The sequence below is a fragment of the Diplotaxodon limnothrissa genome, linkage group LG22, assembly GCF_057381915.1.
Source record: "Diplotaxodon limnothrissa isolate DT_005_m linkage group LG22, D_limnothrissa_male_GT1.1, whole genome shotgun sequence".
Lineage (NCBI taxonomy): Eukaryota > Metazoa > Chordata > Actinopteri > Cichliformes > Cichlidae > Diplotaxodon > Diplotaxodon limnothrissa.
The window spans coordinates 30,952,685-30,974,001 of record NC_140616.1 but is presented as its reverse complement, the minus strand read 5'-3'; the positions used below and the strand labels follow the sequence as shown (position 1 = coordinate 30,974,001).

The following is a 21,317-nucleotide window of genomic DNA, read 5'->3' as shown; positions in this document are numbered from 1 at the left end:
GGATAAATACAACAAAATAAAACTAGTACTGGTACTGTAAAAAAGAAGATTTATTCATAACACACGTGAAAAGACCCAGGAAAACAGAGTTAACGATAAAAACGATAACAAAATAACGCTGGAAACCGATAAAAACCCTGAAAACTATACATTTCACACCTGAGCCTCAACTCTCGCGGCCCGGTACCGGTCCGAGGCCCGGGGGTTGGGGACCGCTGATCAAGAGTGTTTTAAGAAGACCCAGCTCCCCAAGTTTGCTCGATCACACTTCCACATGCAGTGTACTGAACCCCAAATTGTCCGTGCACGTGGCTTTGAATGCTCAGAGAAAAAAATGGCTACAAGTACATTCGGTTCTGATGACGTTATTAGAGACAATTTCCTTACCACACCCAGACAGTCTTGGTGCCTGTGGAGGTTAAGGGCTCAGAGTAGGGAGTTGTTTGGTGTCAGCCAGCTTCTTGCAGAGCGTGAGATGAGGTTTTCTATTGTATAATCACAGGACGGTCTGAACTATCAACTTTTTCTGGTCCAGCCCACTTAAGATCAAAGTTTGACATCCCCGTCCTACAGTATTGGTCAACTGCTTGTAACCACTTGAAAATTTCACACCTCATGGATATCGTGCAATTGTACAAAAATAAATCTTTCAAACTAAAAACTGCAACTTACTAATAAAAGTTCCCATTTTTTCTCACCCAATATGTGAATCAAGCATTAATGCAAAAACACTGAGTACACAGGCCAACAGGCATTTCATTAAATATGCAGATGACACAGTCATTGTAAGCCTCCTTCATGGTGAAGAGGATTCCCATGGGCCTGTTGTGGATGAGTTTGTTTCGTGGTGTGATCAGTCCTCCTTAATGATTAACACCTTGAAAACCAAGGACATGGTTATTGACTTCAGGAAGACATCCCCCCATCCTGCGCTAACAGTGGTAAATGGTGCAGCCATTGAACTGGTGGACAGTTACAAGTATTTGGGGGTTGTTCTTGATAAGACTCTGTCCTTTGAGTAACATCTTGCTGCTACAGTGAAAAAGGTTCAACAAAGACTGTACATTTTAAGGAGGTTGAGAGGTTTCAATGTTTCATCTGAAATGACTCTTTTTTTTTTATAAAAGTTTTATTGAATCTGTTTTAACTTTCTGTATCATTGCTGTACGGTAATATGTCCCTGAATAATAAGACCAGACTTAGCAACCTGGTTAAAGTGGCTGGTAAGATTTTAGGGAGGTCTCAGGTCCAGCTTGTGGACTTTTATAACAGGCAGGTGCTGAGGAAGGCCACCTCTGTCCTGTTGTGTTCAGATCATCTTCTCTTTAATGATTTTCAACTGCTTCCATCAGGTCACCGTTATAAAGTGCCTGCAGTGAAGACAAAGAGACAGATTGTTTTTTGTACCTGCTGCTATTATTAAAGTTAATAACACTAAACCATAAGTGTTGTTGCCATTGCACATTGTACTTTTTTGATGAAAAATCTAGGTTGTTTTGTCAGGCTTATATTAGATTATTTTGGAGTGTGTATGTGATGTGTTGGTTGTCTGTACGGACATACTGCAAATCAATTTCCCGTTAGGGACAATAAAGGTACCAATACCAACACACTGTACTTCGATGTGTAAACGTTTTCTCACCCTGCTCTCCTCCTTGGATCAAGTGTCAGAGCTGCAAACCATGTCTGACTTGGTAAAAACTGTTTAAGGTTTTACAAAGAGCGATCGATTCGTTAGCAGATCACTGAGCTTAGTAGAGAGAATGGAAGAGGTATGTCCCACATGAGAGTATAAGAAACACAATCACCACTATAAACTTGTATCACTCCACACTGTTCAGGCTTATTTTTACTATCAAGTGCTATCAAAATGAGAGATGACAAACTGGAACAACTTTTTAAGGTATTTTATAGCGATTTTTGGCAGAATGGCTTCACAACAGAAAAATGATTGATAAGTCAAATTCTTGTCAAATTAAATACACTTCAGGAGAATGGGTTAAAGTCCAGTCACAAAATATGTAGAGATCCAGACGCCGCTGATGCCACAGGAGTGTCAAAAGTGATGTTAGATAAAAAGCCTTACAATAAACACCACACTCTCGTCGGCTCTATTCCTTTAATGTGAAGTAATCTGGGAGAAGTGTACAGCGTAGACCTTTGTTGTACCCTGACTCCAGATCAGTTCAGATGAAGGGGAGGAGACAAAGTGCCGACTGTCCGTTATTCCTCTTTCCTGACTGGACTGAGTCTGATGTCAGCTGAAGCTGTGGGGTCAGGCGGGCTGGCAGTTTACGCCTCCAATTCAAAGTCAAAGTACTGTGGGTCAAAGTAATGAATCCTTACGTATCCGTCTTCTCCTCCACTGCTGTAACTGCACAAAACGACAACAGCAGGAGAAAAGTGTTAACAACTGCTTCAACCACGCTGTCTGCATATTTGAAGATGATGGTCAGAAAGACGGTCGTCTTTTACCTCTTGCCGTCAGGGTGGAATGCCACACAGTTGATTGGGCCGAAGTGACCTTTGACCCTGCCAAACTCCTCTTCATAGGCAGCATGGAAGAACCTGAGTACAGCAAAGAAGGTGGTTACCACCACAACAGGTTCCTGAAAGGACTAAAATCAAGCATTAAAAGGGGAATCCACATCTGTCACGTTAGCTTACCTGGCCTCAAACTTCCCGATCCTGGTGGAGGTCGTAGTGACCTCCATGGCCTCCTGTCCACCTCCCATCACCACCTGAGTGACACAGCATTGAGTAAATATTAAATGTCAGACTGATCCTCTGTGCAAAGGACATGCAGCACCTGTGAGGGGCTTCTCTTACATGGTCCATTATCGGGGAGATGGCAGCAGAGTTAACAGGTCTCTCTGTCTTAAATGTCTTGATGTGATCCAGAGAAGTCGAGTCAAACAACTACAAGAACATGAGGAACATGACCAACACTCAGTAACAGCATCAGAGACATCTGCATGTGACGTTTAAAGCGAACGTACATCAGTGACCTGATCTCAGAGGTTGTGTTTAAAGGCTTACCTTAGCAGTGTTGTCCTTGGAGGCAGAGATGAACATCGTCAGATCCACAGATGTCTGGATGTCATTGATCTGCTTGGTGTGCTCCTTGGCCTTCTTCAGGATCTCTCCAGACTGTCCAAAACATGAAGCATGTTTCAACATGACGCTTTGAAGCGGGATTCATTTTTTTCTTGTTTCAAGCTCCGCATTTTTATTCAGGCACTCAACAATTCAAAATAAGCCTTGTTCATTTCATGTTACAGTGGACCTCATCAGTTCATCCTGTCTGAAACAAGCCGTTTTGGCTCTGCTCCCTTTAAGCCATTTCTGTCCTGATAAGCTGCCTCTTGCATGTCTGAGATAACCATACAAGGACACCCTCTCTGACATCACACAGGGCCAGGGTAGGGAAAAAAAAAGATGGTGTGAAACTGTTTTGAGCAGTCTGGCTTACAATGACTCCTTGTACATACTCTGGTGTCATATGAAATTCTGGTCATGTTTAATATGAGCAATCACCATGGTAACAGCATATACAGAAATCAAGGGAAAGGTGAAGAGGCTCCATTTTCGTAGCACTGTGGGCTGTGTGTAGATCGCACGTTGCTTTCTATGTTGCCTGTTTAATACATTCCCACATGTTCCCAGTGTGTGTGACAAACCTTGGCACTAAACTGGTTGATCTCTCCGTTCTCATGGCCGGCAATGACAAATTCTCCCAGAGGTCCCCACACAGCACTGGTGATCTTGTGGTCACTGCATGGTACGGTCAGGTAGGGCTGGTTGTCCTCTGCAGAGAGAAGAGAGAGAGAAATTACAACTTTATACCACTGACATGAGCCATAATCCGCATATACGGCAATAATTCCACCAATACAGTAAAAATCTCTAAATTAGAGCTGGGCGATATAAGATTTTTTCATATCACGATATGTTTTTTTCATTTCAGGCGATAACGATATATATCACGATATAAGCCAAATAACTATATTTGTAAGATTTAAATGTGCCGTTGCTCACAAGTAAAATGTGAAATAATCAGCAGCTTGTTTTGATTTAAATATTTATTTCCCATAATAAATAAAATATTGCAAAATAAAATATAAGGCAAATATTGCAAACTACACAAAAGGCAGCCGCTAAAGCGTTTAAGTTTCAAAATAGAACAAACGAAACAGACTAAATCGTCAATTCCACTTAGAAACAAAATATTAATTCTAAAAATAAATGGTTTGTTTTACAGAAGAACAGAAAAAATTGACTAACTTTTGTCAATATCAAATAAACTGAGAACTAAAAGGAAATTCTCAATCGCTCCTTGTTGTATAGCTTAGCTTTTCAAACAGTTTTAACAGTTACTTTAGTCTGACAAAAGCCGAATGACGAATTAGCGCTTCCAGTCAGAGATTGAGCATGCACCGCTTCATTTCCAGACTTGCTTTTGGCACAATTTACAGTGCGCGCTACTCTGTTTTTTGTCAGAGTTGAAATAGCAGAAATACCTTCACACTACGGAACTTCTATGGCTCTTCCATTCAACAATCTCTCCGGCATTGGAACGGTCATCTGTTTTCTCTTCGGTAACCTTCGGTCACGCTCTCAGTTGATTTTTCTGTAGTCAGCACACTCATTTTCTCCATTACCCGGGCGGCACGGCGGCTGGCTGCTTCCCAAACAAATACACATGTGCGGCTTGGCACTTGTGCTGTACGTAACAAGTCACGTGACGTGACGCTGCGACTGTGATTGGTTCGGCTCTGCGCTACTTAATTTGGATTGGCTGTTCTTTTTTTTTTTTTTTTTTAAGAGGACAAGAGTGGTGAGGCCTATCGCAATAGTTTTTTCTATTGAGAAAAAGTTAGTTCGCAATATATATCGTTATCGTTCTATCGCCCAGCTCTACTCTAAATACATATAAAACTGAGACAAAGATGAGTTACTTCACACTGGTCTATGGAGGACAATGTGCCCAATGGTGGCTTCAAAGCACCTCTGATGTGTGACTCTTTAGTCTTGTAGCCCTTTTTCTTTAAAGATCAACATGACTGCTAACACTGTGTATATGCACCTATCTGCTGTGGATCCCGCAGGTCAAAGAAGTTCAGGAAACACTGGTAACCCATCTGCTTATCTGTGGAGAACATGATGATGTTGCCGCTGAAGTCGAAGCCGCACGTTCGAACAGCAGAGTTGGTGTTGAGCAGAGCCAGCTGTTTACCTGTGGACGACACACTGTGGGCTTTATGACACTGTAGAAGAAGCTACTTCCGGTTAGAGATTGTCTCATACCTGAGTGGTTCAGACGATGCTGCAAATATGGCATTAAAGTGGATACATTATGTTTTTCCCTTTTCTCTTATACACCGTTAAAATGGTCGATGCTTTTATTAAACTCAGACAAAATTTAAAATGACAAGTAATCCCCACAAAATCCTCAGTTTTTTTTTCTACCCATGGCTCTATATGTCATTGAAAACTTAGGCTGTGAGCACAGAAGCCCCACCCACCAATCAGCCAATCAGAATATAGTTACACTTAACATGAAAGGAGCTAAAACAGCCAGACTGAGAGAGAAGATCAACTGAGGGAGCAGAGCAAAGCCCAGTATACCACACATGAAGATTAGTTTGAAATCATGCAAAGCTAGTGAAAGAAAAATGATTAACTTGTTTTCAACCTACCGGTCTCACAGTCCCACAACCGACAGCTGTTATCTGCTGATCCTGTTAGCACATTTTTAGTGTCCCCTGAGAGAAGACAAGTTAAGGATCCAAACATGCGTATCCTCAGCACAGACACTATCACAGGATTACAAACTCATCCCAGAAAGTTTGCTCTGTTCATCTCGATGTCACATATCTAAGACCACCTCAGCTCATGTTTTTACGATGAACATAATTACTTTAGTTGAATTTCCTTACCTGGATGATCGAGCATGCACGATCGATACATTACAATCTCAAACTACATCCGTTTGCTACAAAAAAAAAAAACTTTTCCAAGCATTTTTTCCAGAAAAATAAGGATACAGTCACAGTCCACACACCACACAGCTCCTGTGTGTCCGTTGTAGGTACCAAGCCTCTCGCCATTGACCGAGTACCATACGTTAGTTACCTGTAGAGAGAGATGATCAACGAGTTGGCCAGCTGCAAACAAACTAACAAACAATGGATGAGTGAGCTTGGCTATTATGAACCCACCGTGTCTTTAGCTACAGAGAACAACAAGTCTCCTTCTCTGTTGTACTTGATCTGAGTGATGGACCTCTCGTGGCCCTGGAGCAGGATCGGTTTCTGTGAACAACACAAACATTGATTTTAGATCAGCAGGTCGCCCTGTTTCAAAGGGGAAACAATGCGCAGGGCTCTACGATGACGAAACAACTATGAAATGCTTAGCAAAACAGCGAACGAGAGAAAATGGCAAAGAAGAAAACGGGAAAGCAGCTTTCCACTTGTAGCAACCACCACAGGCCGGCGAAACCTCTTTTAGCTACACCCAGCTAACACTAGCTCAAATATAAGCTGTCGCTGGCTAATTTTCGAGCTAAGCTAACGGTAGCACCAGCAGTTACGCTAGCTAAGCTGGAGGCGATCCTGGTATCAACAAACCGCTTCATTCGAAAACAAATATTAGCATCAGGAACCATTTACCAAGGAGCACACTAACCATTTTTGTCAGCTAAGTGTCGGCAGCAAGTCCAGTATTGTCGCCGTTCCGCCCGTTGAAAGAGAAATGATGAACACTCGTGTTTCATGCACCGGAGCCGCGGCGGAAGAGGAAATGTTCTTCTTCTCTTGGCAGATGGGGAAATCGCATTCGAGCGCATTACCGCCACCTTCTGATTAGGAGAGTAGAGTAAGGCTTAATAGTTACTATAGTAGTTAAAAAGAAAATCCCCAAAATCTCTAGTCTTTTTATCTTTTTTGAACCCAATTATTCCAACATATTTGTTGAGGCTCCAGTCTGATTAAATTCGTTTTCACCAATAGTCAAAGGAGCTTGCAAAGAAAAGCGTCTGGACTTCTTTAAGTTGCTTGAAGACGTTTCACCTCTCATCCGAGAAGCTACGATGACCTGGATGACTGAGAACCTTCACAGACATATTTTCACCCATACTATAAACAGCGTATATATTGCTACAGATAATTGTAATTTATAACAGTATATCATTTTAACTTATTTCCACATGTATAATTTTCCCTTTGCCTTTTCCTCAATTTTACATTTATTTGAATGTAAAAACACATAAAACCAGTATCATATATATGTATCAGGTCACATTTCACTGCGTGTTATACCTGTATAACCATGCATGTGACAAATAAAGAATCTTGAATAATAATTCAATACCAAGTCCAATAATTTGTAGATGCAGGCGGGGGAAATGATCATTAGGTGAAAAATAATTAATTAATTAATTAATTAATAAACCTATCAGGGACTTAGCAAAAAAGTGTAGGTGTGTTATTTTTTTGTAGTATCTACTATAGAAATTCATGTTATTGTTTTTTAACTTTGCAGCAAAAAACTCAGCAATTTTCTGAAAATAATATAAAAATCTCCTGTTTTATAATACAGGTCAGTCTCAGCAATGAGCTAACAGAACGTTTTTTTCTGCAGCACGTTCATTTCTTACAGTTTAAACCCAAAGAGTTTTGTTGACAGATTACTTTACTACAGTAACATTTGTCTACCATGCAAGACCTGAGATGTACTATTTAAATTGCACATCATTTCCTTATAATTAGATAACTCTGGGATTAAACATTTAATTCAACCTCTTTTCCCGCTTATAGTATGGGGAGCTTTACTGGGCTGGCCCCTTAAAGCTCAAATTGGGCCATACATGGTCAATGACATAAAACATCTTTGACATCCCTGATCTTAAAGGTCTGAAAGTCCAGGGACTTCTGACACTCTAAAATTCGGCACAGTATCGAAAAATGTCTGGAATTCCTGAACAGTTAATGCGGCATTTTTGGAAAACCACCTCGACTTAAAATCCACCGTGGTGCTGTAACTGAGGCAAAATTACACACATACTCAAAACACAAGCATCACTGACCAAATATTTATAGAAGCATCAGATAAAAGCTTGAGTCTAGAAGGTCAAAGCTAAGTCAGTTCTTTTATTTAACAAGAAACAAAATATACAGAGCCAGAGAAAAGTACTGCAAAAGACCAAAAAAACAACAAAAACAGAAAGATCTTTGGTTCCTTCTTATGGTGAGTGAACCTCTCAGTCCACTGTGGGACAGGAATGAATCTGTCCTACGGGACAATGGAAGAGATTAGGTTTGTCATTGCGATATCAGATGAAAATGAGTCGTCACTCTGTTCCCAGTGCTACATATTATGTAGTACACAAGAATGTCAGAAGACACGTGTTCAATGGTCCATTAAGAGGCGGTCTAACTTTTCCATCTGTATTCACATCGGCTCAGTCGGTGCATCTTTCAAGAGATTCACAACATTACACTCAACATCGAAACAATCCGGTGTAGCTCAAGTGTGGGCCAAAAGGAAAAACAAATCTATATGTGTGTGTGTTCCTCTGTGAGATGTCATGTGTGGTACAGCACATCCATGCAGGACAGTGGATATAATAAAAATACATTCTCAGCTGAGTGCTTGTCAGATCAGACTGCCATAGAATAAAACCAAGACACGAGCGTTGCATAGAGGTCTTTGAACATTCAACTGGGAAAAACTGAAAGTACTTCTATCACACACACTCACCATACACACACCAGACAACCATGGAGTTTAAAGAGGTCATTACTGCAGAGTGACAAACCCGAACAAAATTAGCAAAAAGCAACTGACGTCATAAAACTAAAACTCTTTAGCAATGCTCTAAATTAATGGAGAGTATAGCGTGCTCTGCCAGATTTCCACATTTCAATGACAGATTCATCTTCCAACAATGCAGACGGACCAAAAGTTCAGGAATGCAAGATATCGGAATATTGACAAGTAAAATGATTGGTCGATCAGTGGCTGATATTTATCTGATGTCACATCAGTAATGTGCTGCCTTAATTTTCAAAAATAACATGCTTAAGTGCCATAAAATTGTCATTTTAAACATCAGTACGACGCTTTAATAAGTGGGACTCAAATTTCAGGACAGGCCTAAAAATGATTTTCTGTTTTTATGAATTGAACCTGCTAAAAATATTGTGCCTGATGCTGCTGTTAAGACTTCACTTGAAAGAAACACATAATGTGAGTTTTAGGATAAACACTGACAATCAGCGGGCAAACTGAAGCAGACTAACTGGACACACACACACACACACACACACACACACACACACACACAGCCTCTGACTCTTTACACCATAAAGCAGGTTGGCTTCACCTTACAGCAGTGTTGCTGTTGTTGCCGGGCCGATTGGACCGGAGGTGTAGGAAAACAGCACAACACAGAGGCGGTCGGTGGAATTACATGCACACTAGTAATGAGGTTAATACGGACATATATTTTGGGATTGTCAGCTAATAAAATAATATTTATTAATTGTCAAAAAAACATGATGAGATCTGAAGATGATGCGACAAAAACCTCTGGGCCTGAAAAATGTGAACACACAAAGTGCCAGAAACTGCAATTCCTCCAGTGGCCACTTGAGGCCTGCTTCAAAAGTCCATCCCCAAAGCCTTAAACTTTAATAAAAACGTTTCCAGCCTGGGAAAACAAATCCCTTCATAACACCACCATGATAACCTGTTATCCATGTGAATCAATGCCTGCCCTGACCGACACAGGGAGCTAGAGTAGTTAATTGCTGTTTGCTAGGTCAGCTAATTCTGAGCTGGACAGCTCCACTATGTCTGTGCTGCTGGGACCTTCTGGAAGATTTTATTAAATGAAATTAGTTTGTAATCTAGCTTGAAATTCTACTATTTTATTCTGTTGCAGGCATGTGTGCCTTCGGTTCGCACCCCTACAATTTATGAATGCAACCAAGCTAATTAGCATTAGCTGTTAATTTAATATTTCCACATGCTTGTACAAAGATGAAAAGTCACTTCTGACTTTGAAAATCCAACACAGTCGTGGCAAAAACACTAAATTTGAGGCTTTTAAATGTGACTTAGAAACCAAAGGGTGATGCCACTGTGGCCACCGTTTACATACAGTCTAAGAGCAATATTAGGGCCCTGGAGGTTATTTCAAATACGTTATTATAATCAATATGTTAAATATGGATAATGCTTTTAAAAGAGATGTTTCTGGAACTCTCATGGTGTGATTTAAAGCAGGAAATAAATTTACTCAGAGTATTGAGTACAGGAGTACATGTGAGTTCAGAAACGGAAAGGAAGAATATGGCAAACTTCAAAACAAGGGGAACAAACTCGAGAGTTAGAAATGAAGAGTCAGAATAATAAACACTTGCTCTGGATCTTAGTAAATAGAATGAACAAAGTGATGTAGTTAATGTAAATTTATTCATACGAGCTTTATATATACTTTTACTTTGCTAAAAATGCTTTGATAATTTGTATATACACAAATTTAGATGTGTTAATATGACTACATGGCATAGTTTATGTTGTTATGGTGGTCCTTTATGTCATCCTTGGTTTCTGTTCTTTGATCATTTTTACACATGTTGACATTAATATGTAGATAATAACTTGTAAATATGATCACTATCCTTTCACTATAGTTATTTCTGAAAGTATTGTAATAATATTAACTTGCGTGGCTGATTAGTTGCTTCCTGTAGATGAACACACTCGATAGATGCTAATAAAAACCATGAAAACCAAATTATTGCAGAAAATTGCATTATACATTCACGGTAACTGTGTGATAGTGTGCATGTAATTACACCAGCAGACTGTTTTGCAGAAGATTCTGGGAGATTACAACTAAACCCTTCTGTCAAACGCTGATCTGGTATTCTGGTCTCGTACATAAAGGTGTGACTTTGCAGTTTGCTTCGGTCCCAGTGTTTAACATGGGCTCCATCCAGCAGAGGAGTAGTGGGTTGCAGGCTGGTGGCTTATCTGTGGGTGGTTTGAAGAACGTGTGAGCAGTGCTGCTTCATTCCTGTGCCTGGACAGGCTGAGTGTTTGCCTCTTCCAGCAGGGTGTCTGTGTCCAGCTGCGGCTCACAGGGGCAGGAGTGGGAGCAAGAAGAGGTGGAGGCGGTGGTGGTGTCAGGGGCAGGGCAGGTGCCAGGCTCCAGCAGAGAGTCTGTAGGTGGTGGAGAGGGGGAGTCAGTCCCTGGGTTGGAGGTGGGGGCTCCCTCTGTGCCGCCGCTGAGGCTCTGGACCTTCTTGTTCAGCTCATTCCGTTCGACTTTGAGCGCCCGCCGGAGCTTCTCCAGCCGCTGGACTTTTCCCTGAAGTGCCTCAAACTCACGATCCCGAACGGCTTTCTGTGAATAAACACACACACACACACACACACACACACACACACACACACAATTACAGCAACTGTGCTGTCAGCTTTTTAGCCATCTGTGCATTGAAAAACAGAAGATTCCACTTTCAGCTGTAAGGAAGCTGAAACATTGTCATGTTGTCACAGAAAAGATTCCCATTAGTGAGGTTTTTGGCTTCTTGTATCCATAAAACGAGTAAGCATGGATCTGTTTAAAACCCTAAGAGAGACCCAAAGGCAGTGACATCGTTAGGACTCTGGACTGAGTCACCTGTGATGTCATAACCTTGCTGCAAAACAAGACTTGCAGGTTATTCTACTGTTCATGTGCAAAGTCACCAAACTTTTGGTTTGACTGGAGATTTGATGCATCCACTTCCTACACCCACACTTGCTTAAAAAAAAAAATGAATAGAATCACAAATGAATATAAACACTGCAGCCATAATAAACTGTCTACGTAAGATTCTACTGTCTAGAACCGTGGCTTGAAATTTTAAGGTTAGGTTACAAATGTGATAGTCTGTGAACCAAATGTGATGTCAACGAAGCCTGTAACCATTTATACTGCAGCTTCATGCCAATTTCACTGCAGTCTTATCATAAAGTATAAAAAACCCCCACTAGAATACAAATAAAGGAGGTAAATCGACAACAAAGCTCAGCTCAGCTATTGTAGCATCACTTTTAGCACACGCCTCTGTTCACAAGGGTAAACAGGTTGAGCATAGAAGGGCCAATAATCCTTGTTCTGCTCTGCAGCTCAAAATAGTGGCACATACTCCACTATTTATGTGGCATCCTAAAATAAACTAGCTGCAGGTTAATTTGGGGATTGCCCTTCATCTTGTTAGACAGTTAGCAGCGACTGCCCCTTCAAAATAAAAGCAAGGATGTTGTCCACTAGTATACTAGTGGGGCTGTTCTCTAAGACAGCTGAAAAGATATACAGATTTTTAAATAGCTACACCAGGGGTGTCAAACTCAAATACACAGTGGGCCAAAATTCAAAACTGGAACAAAGTCGCGGGCTAACATTAATATTTATTGAAAAAAAAAAAAAATTCTTCCTCCAGATTTAAGAATGAATCTCTTCTTATGAACTCAAAGAAGTTTTGCTGAAAAACTGAATATGGAACAAGCAAAGCTTAATACTAAACAATATATATATTAGCTGTATAATAACAGTAGGCCAGCTCTAATAATAATTTGGTATGGCTTCGCGGGCCAAATGTAATTAGGCTGCGGGCCAAATCTGGCCCGCGGGCCAGAGTTTGACACCTATGAGCTACACTATTCAAACACAGATCTTACAGCTTCTTAACAGCAGACGTGGACACAATAAGCTCAAACCAGCTTTACCTCCTCGGCCATCTCCAGCAAGGCCTTGTTGCTGCTCTCCCACCTGGAGCGATACATGGCCGTCTCCTTCTCGAGCTTTTTGATCTTTTTAGTCATCTGTAAGCACAAAGCGAACAAGACTGTCACCACAGCCAATAACCACGGAGACGTTTCATTCTTACACCTTCAAGTTAGTGGAGTCGCCTCACCTTCTCCATCTCCTGCTTGAAAGTGGTGAAGACCTCATTGCTCTTGGACAAGGTGGTCTGAAACTCTTCAAACTTCTCCGTGTACAGTGATAACTAGTGAGGGAAAACAACAACAACATTATTTAAATGTTAAAGTCATTCCCGAGTTCAGCTGGAAAATCTGAAAGGCTGATGGGAAACCTGCTGCTTGAGGTGAACTTCCTGCTGCTTCATGAGCTCACACATCCTCTGGGATTCTACTGCTTCTTTTAACAGCTGTGGAGGGAGAAAACAAAGCCGTTAAGAGATTGATTGTTGCATGTGTAGATTCAGTCTTGTGCTTGGACTGTGTATTTATTTTAAAAAGAAAAGGATAATTACAAAGTCTTTCTCTCTGTCGTGGCGGTCCTCAGACTCCTTGAGCAGCTCCTGGGCCTGGTGCAGTTTTGCATCCACCAGCTGCTGCTGCAGGTCTTTGTGCTTCACCACTTTCTCTATGTGCTTTTGGGATTACAAGGTCAGACAGGCGAGAGTTTCAAATAACTGAGGACTCACTGGTGGCGCTTTAACCAAGCGGGTGAAGGAAAACACTGCCTACTCACTTCTTCGCGGAGTTTGTACTGTTCATACAGTTTCTTCAGCTTCTCGGCGAGCTCTGCGTTCTCCTGTCGAAGGCTGGCGTTCCTCTCGTCGTGCTGCTGCATCTGAGCCTGGATGTCGTTCAGCGTCACCTGGAAATGAGAAGTCACCTCCTTCCTTTTCTCCTCCTCCAGCCGGGTTCTTTGCATTCCTTCGTCCTGCGGAGACACGATGATGATAATGACAACGAGTGCTTTTTTTTATGTGATCGTCAGCTTTACCCTCCAAACTGTTTTCGCTTCATCAGTAAAATAAGACTAAATTTAAGGAGTCTCTGTGCATGTGCGTTGTGTATACATGTAACAGATAGAGGACAGGGTCTGTTTTTGTACCTTGAGTGTGCGGTTGTGTCTCTGCAGTTCCCTGCACAGACTCTCCAGCTTGCTGCGAGCCAGGATGGCCTTGCTGTGTTCGTTCCTCAGGTTGTCTTTCTCCTGGACCAGCTGGTTCTGCTTCTTCTGCAGCGCCCTCATCTGCTTCTGGGTGTTTCGGTGCTCTTCCAACTGTAAAACACACACATGCTCTTTCAGGTGTGACACCGCCAAACTAACATTTATATCTTTTTATGCAGGACGCTGCCTTGCTTTCCTATAAGACACGACAGGACAAACTTGCCTTACACACTTTCAAATGTAAGAATAGTGCACGCAAACAATATGATGCTTGGGTTGTTTTTTTTTTTGTCCTTAGAGGCAGACTGGAAATTTTACAGCAGTTAAAATGTTGCTGTTAATATGTTTTGAAGTATTTGTGATCGTTAACATAATAACAAAGACGTTTACAGCCAAAGCTACAAACTTCAGAAGAACTACTCACCAGTTCAGCATACTTCTTACAGAGGCCTGCGAGCTTCTCCTCGGGGGTGCTCAGTGTGTTTAGAGTCTGCATGAGAAGTGTGATCTCCTTCCCTGCTCACAACAAAGGCAAATAAAAACATCAGGATGGAACCTCGCCCACCTCACACAAATGTTAGCAGCTTTTTAAACTACTACAAACTGATGGATTTTGGATGGACATTTTTAAGAGATAGGCCAATTTACAGAAGGCAGTGTAAGATACTTATTTGTAGAGGTAGCAGTAGTGAGGCGGAATGCACATGTGCACACATGCATGAATGAAGAAGCAGCAGCAAATCCTGCATACGTTTGGTCTGCAGTAGGGGTGGGCGATAAACGATATACGATAGAAACGATATAAATTTGGCCAACGACAGAGATTTTGACTATACCGCTCTATCGCGATAGCGCATGTTGATGATGTCATCAAGCTGCGACTGTTTTGGTCGAAAGCATCGCAGCGGCTAAAACCATTATCATCTGCAAATTATGCCGGACGACAGTCATAGCAAAGAGATGAAGCACTTTTGAAATATGGGGAAATCCAAAAACTGGCGCTTCCTCCACTTCCGTAACAATGATTCATTAATGTTGAATTCTCTCGCAGCTGTTCTAGTCCCATGTTGTTGCAGTATATTAATAACTAACCTTGTATTGTGGATGAATGATCTCAGTTGTTCTCCTGACTGAAGTTTGGCCCGTGTATAGCATCCTGCTATGCGATTGCATTTGTCCCTGACCACCAGAATCCCTCACGTTAACTTTTATCGAGTGGGAAAAAAAAGTTGGTGTTCATCCTCCAGCTTCACTGTGCTAATGTTATGCTAACATAGCTGTGTCGCTAGCAATCACATAGCACAACATTATATACCAGGTAGTCCAGTAGTAACCCTGCAAACGCCACTGCTGTTTAGTTTTCTGTCTTCATTTATGTTGGAAGTGGTAGCAGAGCTGTACGTTTTAATTAGTTTAAATCTCTCGGTCAGAACTTGGTATGAAATGTTTAGGTGGAAACTAGCGAGCTAACTTCCTGTTAGCTTATAACTCTGTTAAATTTAATAAATTCTGTTTTCATGGATGTAAAACTTAATTGTTACACCCGATAAAGCAGCAACGTTGATGATTTAATTAAAGACGAAAGAATTTTGACCGTTTTTAACTCTTAGTGTTCGTTTGACTTTGGGACCTGAAGCGGATGGAGTTTTGGACCCAGATTACTCCGCGAAGCTCCTCACTACGGCAGCCGTAATGCTCTGACAATCCATCAAGCAGTGCGGCTTACCAAAGTTGTACTAAAACATATCGCCCAGCCCTAGTCTGCAGCACTGCTATTTTAAAAGAGTAGACAAGTAGGCCACAGATGTATTACAGGCAGCACTTTTACAGTGAGCCGAGCAGTTTGCGGTGTTTCATGGTTTTAGTCACATTTCAAAAAACTGCAGAGAGCACAAGCTCAGCAGTGAACACACACAGAGCTCTGTGCCACAAATCCACTTATTTTTCTAACTTTCCTTAGATATAGAATCTTTCACTTAACACACTGAAGCATCTTTAAAAATTAATCTTTTAATGTGACTCAGACAGACCTGACGCAAACGTGACAAACAAGAATGTCTGACTCCCACGTTATGTCGTTCAGGTACTACTAAGTGCAACTCGAGATTCTGCTACTCGCAGCTGTCTGAGAGTCACATTATTTTCTTTTATCTTTAATAAACACCTGCAGACACAAATGCAGGAAAAACAAGAGTCATGCACAAGTTTACACAAACATTACATTAAGTCCAACAAGACATTAACAATATGGTATCTAATGTTTTGTGTCCTCCTTCTAAACATATCACATGAGCTGCCATATACAAACTTCAGGTTTGTCGAGCAGACAACAGCAGCCCTTCTCTGGATGAATACTGCTGCACTCCATTAGCGCTCTCAGAGAACAGCTGCCTCAGCCTGTAACATCTGTTACAGGCTGTATTTCAGATCATGTTGAGTCTGCTTCTCTTTGACCTGAAAGTAATTTCCCCATGGGGATCAATAAAGTATCCATTATTATTATTATTATTATTATTAAATGCTATGCCGTTATTGAAAAGATACACAAAATCTACTCGTTTTATATCGCCTGATTTGCATTTCTGGACTGTGCTGGTGATTACCGAAACAAAATGGTTTTGTGTGCAGTCATAAATTTGCATTTTCAGTAGATTACTCACAATCTTTCCACTTGTGCAGCGCGCTCACACTAATTTCTCCCACTTATTCCTATAAATCTGGCCAAAACACTGAACACACTTCCCCCTCTTACCTAGACCCTTCACTTTTTTCTTCTCGTGAGTTTTCTTCTGCTGCTTTCCCACACCGCTGTCACCACCGTTGACTTTGCTTTCCTCTGGCTTGTCATCTTCCCTCTCATTGGTCAGGCCATTGAGCTCTGGGCTGTGTGACTGGCCGTTAGCTAAGTCGCTGGCATCGTCTGAAATGCTTTCCCGACAGTAGGTGCTAAGGATGTCCTCCAGCTGCCGGCTCAGCTCCTCTGCCATGTCACACTGAGACAACGGAGCCTCTGCAATTACACAGAATGGAGGGGAAAAAATGACTAGCTGCTTTTCTTCTTCTGAAGTCAAATATGTTGCATTTTGGGTTTTCAGTTCATAATAATTAAAAAAACAAATAAATAATACAATGTAGAATTAAACAGTTACAGTGAGAGAAATATGAAGCTCACTTGCTACAAGACCGTGTTGGAAATGATACTCCTTAAAAAAAACAAAAAAACACCCAGATTATCAGATCAGCAACAGTTTAGAAGTTTTATTTACAATATCTTGAAAATAAATGAGAATCTTTAATTGATTTGTGACTTTGAGATGCTTTTAGGCACCGTCCTCAACCATGATGCACATCTGAAGGCCTGTGACTGGCGTTATCATCATCACAGATGATCACATGGTCAGCATTTCTACTTCCTAACTGTCACTTTGGCCGTGCTGGATCTCACTTAGCAAATTAAAGGCTTAAGAATAAGAAAAATGAAACAACAGAGAGCAAACTATTCTAAGCAGTGTAGAGTCAAACATTAGTGGTGCCAGCATTATAATATGGAGCTGGAACCTGCTATTAGTAAATTCTCCTAACACTGCTTATGATGCTTTCATGGCACTGAAACTGATGCAGACACTTCATAGCTGGAGTTTGACAACTGAGATGCAGAAAATGAAAGAGGCACTGAGCTTTTTGATTGTATACTTTATCATACTGCTGTTAAATGCTGAATGTTGTTGTTTTTCGCAGCAGTATTTTAATTTATCAGTGAGGGGATAACTTTCTCTCAGTATAAAAAATAATTATCCTAGCATCAATGTAAGGACAATATAAGACTGCTGAAACTATTGGAATGGACATGAAGGAATGTACAAAGAAGAGGGAAAACTTCCCTGAAAAAAAATTGATCACAGGAACAAGCGAGGACCCAGGAGGCACTGCATGTGAAACACTGGGACAAGGCCCTAATAATAATAATAATAATAATGTGTATGTGTTAGTCCCCATAGGGAAATAGTTCCTCTGCATTTAACCCATTCACCCAGTGAAGCAGTGGGCAGCCACCAATGCAGCGCCCGGGGGGCAGTGTGTAGGGACGGTACCTTGCTCAGGGGTACCTCAGGGTAGCCGTTCAATGGAGTTGAACCCCCGACCTTCCGATCATGGGGCCACCACTCTACCTACTGAGCTATCCCTGCCCTATGTTAATTAACAAATATTGCATCAGCACCAGCATAAATGCACTTACATAGGTTACATCTTGGGCTCTACAAAGTTTCCCCACAGAAGTCTACAGCAGGCTGTAGAGTACAACCCCCCCACAGGTTGTAGTGGGAAGGACACACTAACTAAAGCACTGGATCACATGTTGCTATTAGCAAGCTTCCTTGCTTCAAATCAGAATAAGAACCATCACGACCAACTGCCAGGCCAATTAGGTAGACAGCAGATGAGTAATTTGCAAAAAAAGAAAGATTTTAGCGTAGGAATTTATAAACTATACCGGACAACTGAAAAAAATGTGTCCTCCTGCCTCCTCCTTTCACAGGGAATAAACAGGTACATGCACCCTTCGGGTTGGCAGGTTAATCAATGATATAGAGAAAAAAGCTCTACTCCTACATCTTGGTTGCTTGGTATACATACGCATGCACAACTGGGAAACAAGATGATAAACTTGAGTCACAATGACTGATGATAGGAAGGTTTTAGCCTACTATATAATCTAGTACAGCTGGGATTGACATGAATTCACAGTTTACCTCCCCCCGCCCCCTCCTCGCCCTGTGGAGGTGTATCCGTCTGTGGTGTCTGTGGTTCAGACTCTTTGGGGCTGTTGCTTTCCAAGCTGTCCTTTGCAGCTGCAGGTGACTCTGTCCCTGCTGCTGCTGCTGCGGGTGGAGCATTCTCCGCAGCCTGAGTGGTGGACTCTTCGGTATCTTGTTTTTTCATCTCTCGTTACCTGTTACAAGGAGAAAAACCTGCCATGGTTAGCTCAGAGGGATGGAAATAATAACAGCAAGTAGACTTATTTATTGAGCAACACTTAACCGTCAGCGCAAATGAGTCATAGAACATTAAACGTAATAAAGTTTCTCTTTTCTAGCCTAATAAAGCCTCGGCTGTATGGGGACACAAACAAAGTGGCAGCAGCTGAACCACAAGCGAAATAAACCTATAGTTACTCTTGCTAAGCTATGCTCCTTCGCAGTGCAGTAACGTTTCCTGATGGACTTGTTTTTAAGTTTTGGTTTTAAGACAGGCTCCGCACGATTGGTTTGGTGAAACCTGAACTTTAGCCTGGAAATTCATATACATTTCTATCCTCCAAACATTAAAGAGTAACTTTTTCTAGCTGCTTTCTTTTCTACCGTGCCCTGTCCCCATTAGCTTTCACTTTGCGTTAGCTAGCACAAGCCGCCAGAAGCAGCTAAACTAGCTTACACAACTGCCAGGTAGCCGCTGTGAGCTCGTATATATCAGGCACAAACTACTGAAACAAAAAGACACACTACACGGCTACCTGCTTATAAATGATACATGTTGTTTGTAGGTAGTATACAACTGTTTACCTTTAGAGTCAAGGAGGAAATTGCTAATGTGTCTGTAGGTTTCCTTAACAGCGTGAGACAGAAAAAAAACAACTCACTTCCGGTAATAACTTTGGGGTCTTCTTCTTCTTTGAGGTTTATTGACGCTTGGCAAACAACTGGTTGGTGCTTTACCGCCACACGCTGATCGGGAGGTGGATTACAACGTTACAAAGCAGCCCGTCAGTCAAATTAACTAATGCTGAAATTAATGCTTTATATGTGGCGTGATAAAACACTTACTGATAACTTTTTAATTGTATCTTTTTGAGCTTTTCAATAAATTGAGTTATTTCTTCCTATTACTTATTGTTTTCTCCTATCCACAGTTGTAACTCTTGCCTGTTTTATGTTTCCCTATTTTAAAACGTGCACGTCAGGGGTGTCAAACATAAGGTGTAGGATTAGCCAGACAAAGACCCACTGGGTGCATTTGGAAAATGTGACAAAAGACGTGAATTTTTGGACTTATAAATATAAATTAAGATGTTTCGCAGCTTTACTTACTGATAAAGATCTTCCCCATGGCTATTCCAACTACAGCAAATGAGTTAAATAACAGGTAAACAATTACATAACAGAAAAGTTCGTTGTTGTTCTCACTATTGACTATAGAATTTTTTTTTTTTTTTTTTTACAAAGGGTCCACAAAAAAGGAAATATTCTGTGAATTACCAACTTTCTGGACCATCTGAGCTACAACTGATGTTTTTGTAATTTTATACATTTACCTGTTATAATTTAAGCCCAAAGAGTCATACTGAAAGATTGGTTACAGTAGCATCTCTTTATTGCGGAAAAACTAAATAGTAAACACTACACACTAAATAGTAGTTTTATATATAAAATAAAGAAATGAACTGTTTTAAAAGTATCTTTAAATTCATTATAACCAATCCAGACTTTTTTGGTCCCAGTGTTTGCCACTCTCTTTGGAAAATACATTTTAATGTATGAAGAGAAAATCTCCGTCCCGGTTTCCCTCCAAGGCGTGAGCACCGATAAGCAGAGTTTTGTCCTTTCCTTATAAGATTCCTAATTATTCAAAGTAACGCTCAAGTATGCCGTTCAGCTGGGTTAGTTACAGCGCCGGGAGTAGCTTGGGAGAACAAGGAAACAGACTGCTTCAGGTTGCCTTCCCAAACCAACTCAAAGGTTTATTCAGTACAAAACAGCTTATATAGAGGAAAAAAAGGTTCGTGTGTCAGCAGGTTCTCAGTTCAAAACCGGTACAGACCAAATAAGGAAACGTCTTCCTGCCTTCTGAGCAAAGAAGTATCCTTTGTGTAGTTTATCAGTTCAGCTACAATTTATGATCATCCCAGCAAAATACACTCCTAGGCATAGAATACAGAGTTCTTTCATTAGTGAATTCTGAAACAAACCACCTGGCTTTTAACAAGCTCTTTTCTAAAAGATAAGGAAGGGAGGATGGGAGTAAGGAAGTGGTCTCGTCTCTGTGGTATTTTCGACCTTGGGGTACCAGCCTGTGATTCTTACACATCAATTCTTGGGTCAGAGAGAAAGAGAAAAACAACTAGTAAATGGGCCTTATTGAGTAACTCTTTTCTGTATAATATCACTACAAAACAATATCCTGTAAATGCTACCATGGTATCAAAATATCACAACAGTTCCCCCCTTTTATCATGAAATGATAACATAGTATAAAGACAGAATGTAATAACATAATATAAAGACAAATCATAAACGCAAAACAAATCATAAATGTAACTGGTCCTTCGAGCAAG

At 41.0% G+C, this 21,317-nt stretch overlaps 2 protein-coding genes across 2 annotated transcripts; both read right to left on the bottom strand.

Annotated features, from left to right (window-relative positions):
- Positions 1-1,876: 1,876 nt before the first annotated feature.
- eif3i (eukaryotic translation initiation factor 3, subunit I) lies at positions 1,877-6,798 on the bottom strand. Its single transcript, XM_085346057.1, has 11 exons — positions 6,691-6,798; positions 6,222-6,314; positions 6,048-6,135; positions 5,700-5,765; positions 5,087-5,236; positions 3,681-3,808; positions 3,040-3,150; positions 2,830-2,919; positions 2,668-2,741; positions 2,476-2,568; positions 1,877-2,374 (listed from the first exon to the last, which is right to left on the bottom strand). The coding sequence occupies exons 1-11, from the start codon at positions 6,691-6,693 to the stop codon at positions 2,293-2,295; spliced, it is 978 nt and encodes a 325-aa protein (XP_085202183.1). The 5' UTR covers positions 6,694-6,798; the 3' UTR covers positions 1,877-2,292.
- A 3,928-nt stretch (positions 6,799-10,726) lies between these two features.
- txlna (taxilin alpha) lies at positions 10,727-19,601 on the bottom strand. The gene is made up of 11 exons (XM_085345973.1): positions 19,549-19,601; positions 18,739-18,938; positions 16,740-16,997; positions 14,412-14,503; positions 13,928-14,098; positions 13,559-13,753; positions 13,338-13,457; positions 13,158-13,232; positions 12,978-13,070; positions 12,790-12,885; positions 10,727-11,419 (listed from the first exon to the last, which is right to left on the bottom strand). The coding sequence occupies exons 2-11, from the start codon at positions 18,926-18,928 to the stop codon at positions 11,084-11,086; spliced, it is 1,626 nt and encodes a 541-aa protein (XP_085202099.1). The 5' UTR covers positions 18,929-18,938; positions 19,549-19,601; the 3' UTR covers positions 10,727-11,083.
- Between the last annotated feature and the right edge of the window lie 1,716 nt (positions 19,602-21,317).

Bases quoted from the DNA above. Each gene is read 5' to 3' on its own strand.
- txlna (XM_085345973.1), bottom strand. From the start codon at position 18,928: ATGAAAAAACAAGATACCGAAGAGTCCACCACTCAGGCTGCGGAGAAT. The intron at 14,099-14,411 runs GTGAGTAGTTCT...TGTGTTTTACAG, and splicing joins GTAAGAAGTATGCTGAACTG to TTGGAAGAGCACCGAAACAC. The intron at 12,886-12,977 runs GTGAGGCGACTC...TTGTGCTTACAG, and splicing joins TCAAGCAGGAGATGGAGAAG to ATGACTAAAAAGATCAAAAA.
- eif3i (XM_085346057.1), bottom strand. The intron at 3,809-5,086 runs GTGCATATACAC...TTCTCTCTGCAG, and splicing joins GCGGGATCCACAGCAGATAG to AGGACAACCAGCCCTACCTG. The intron at 3,151-3,680 runs GTTTGTCACACA...TGTTTTGGACAG, and splicing joins TCAACCAGTTTAGTGCCAAG to TCTGGAGAGATCCTGAAGAA.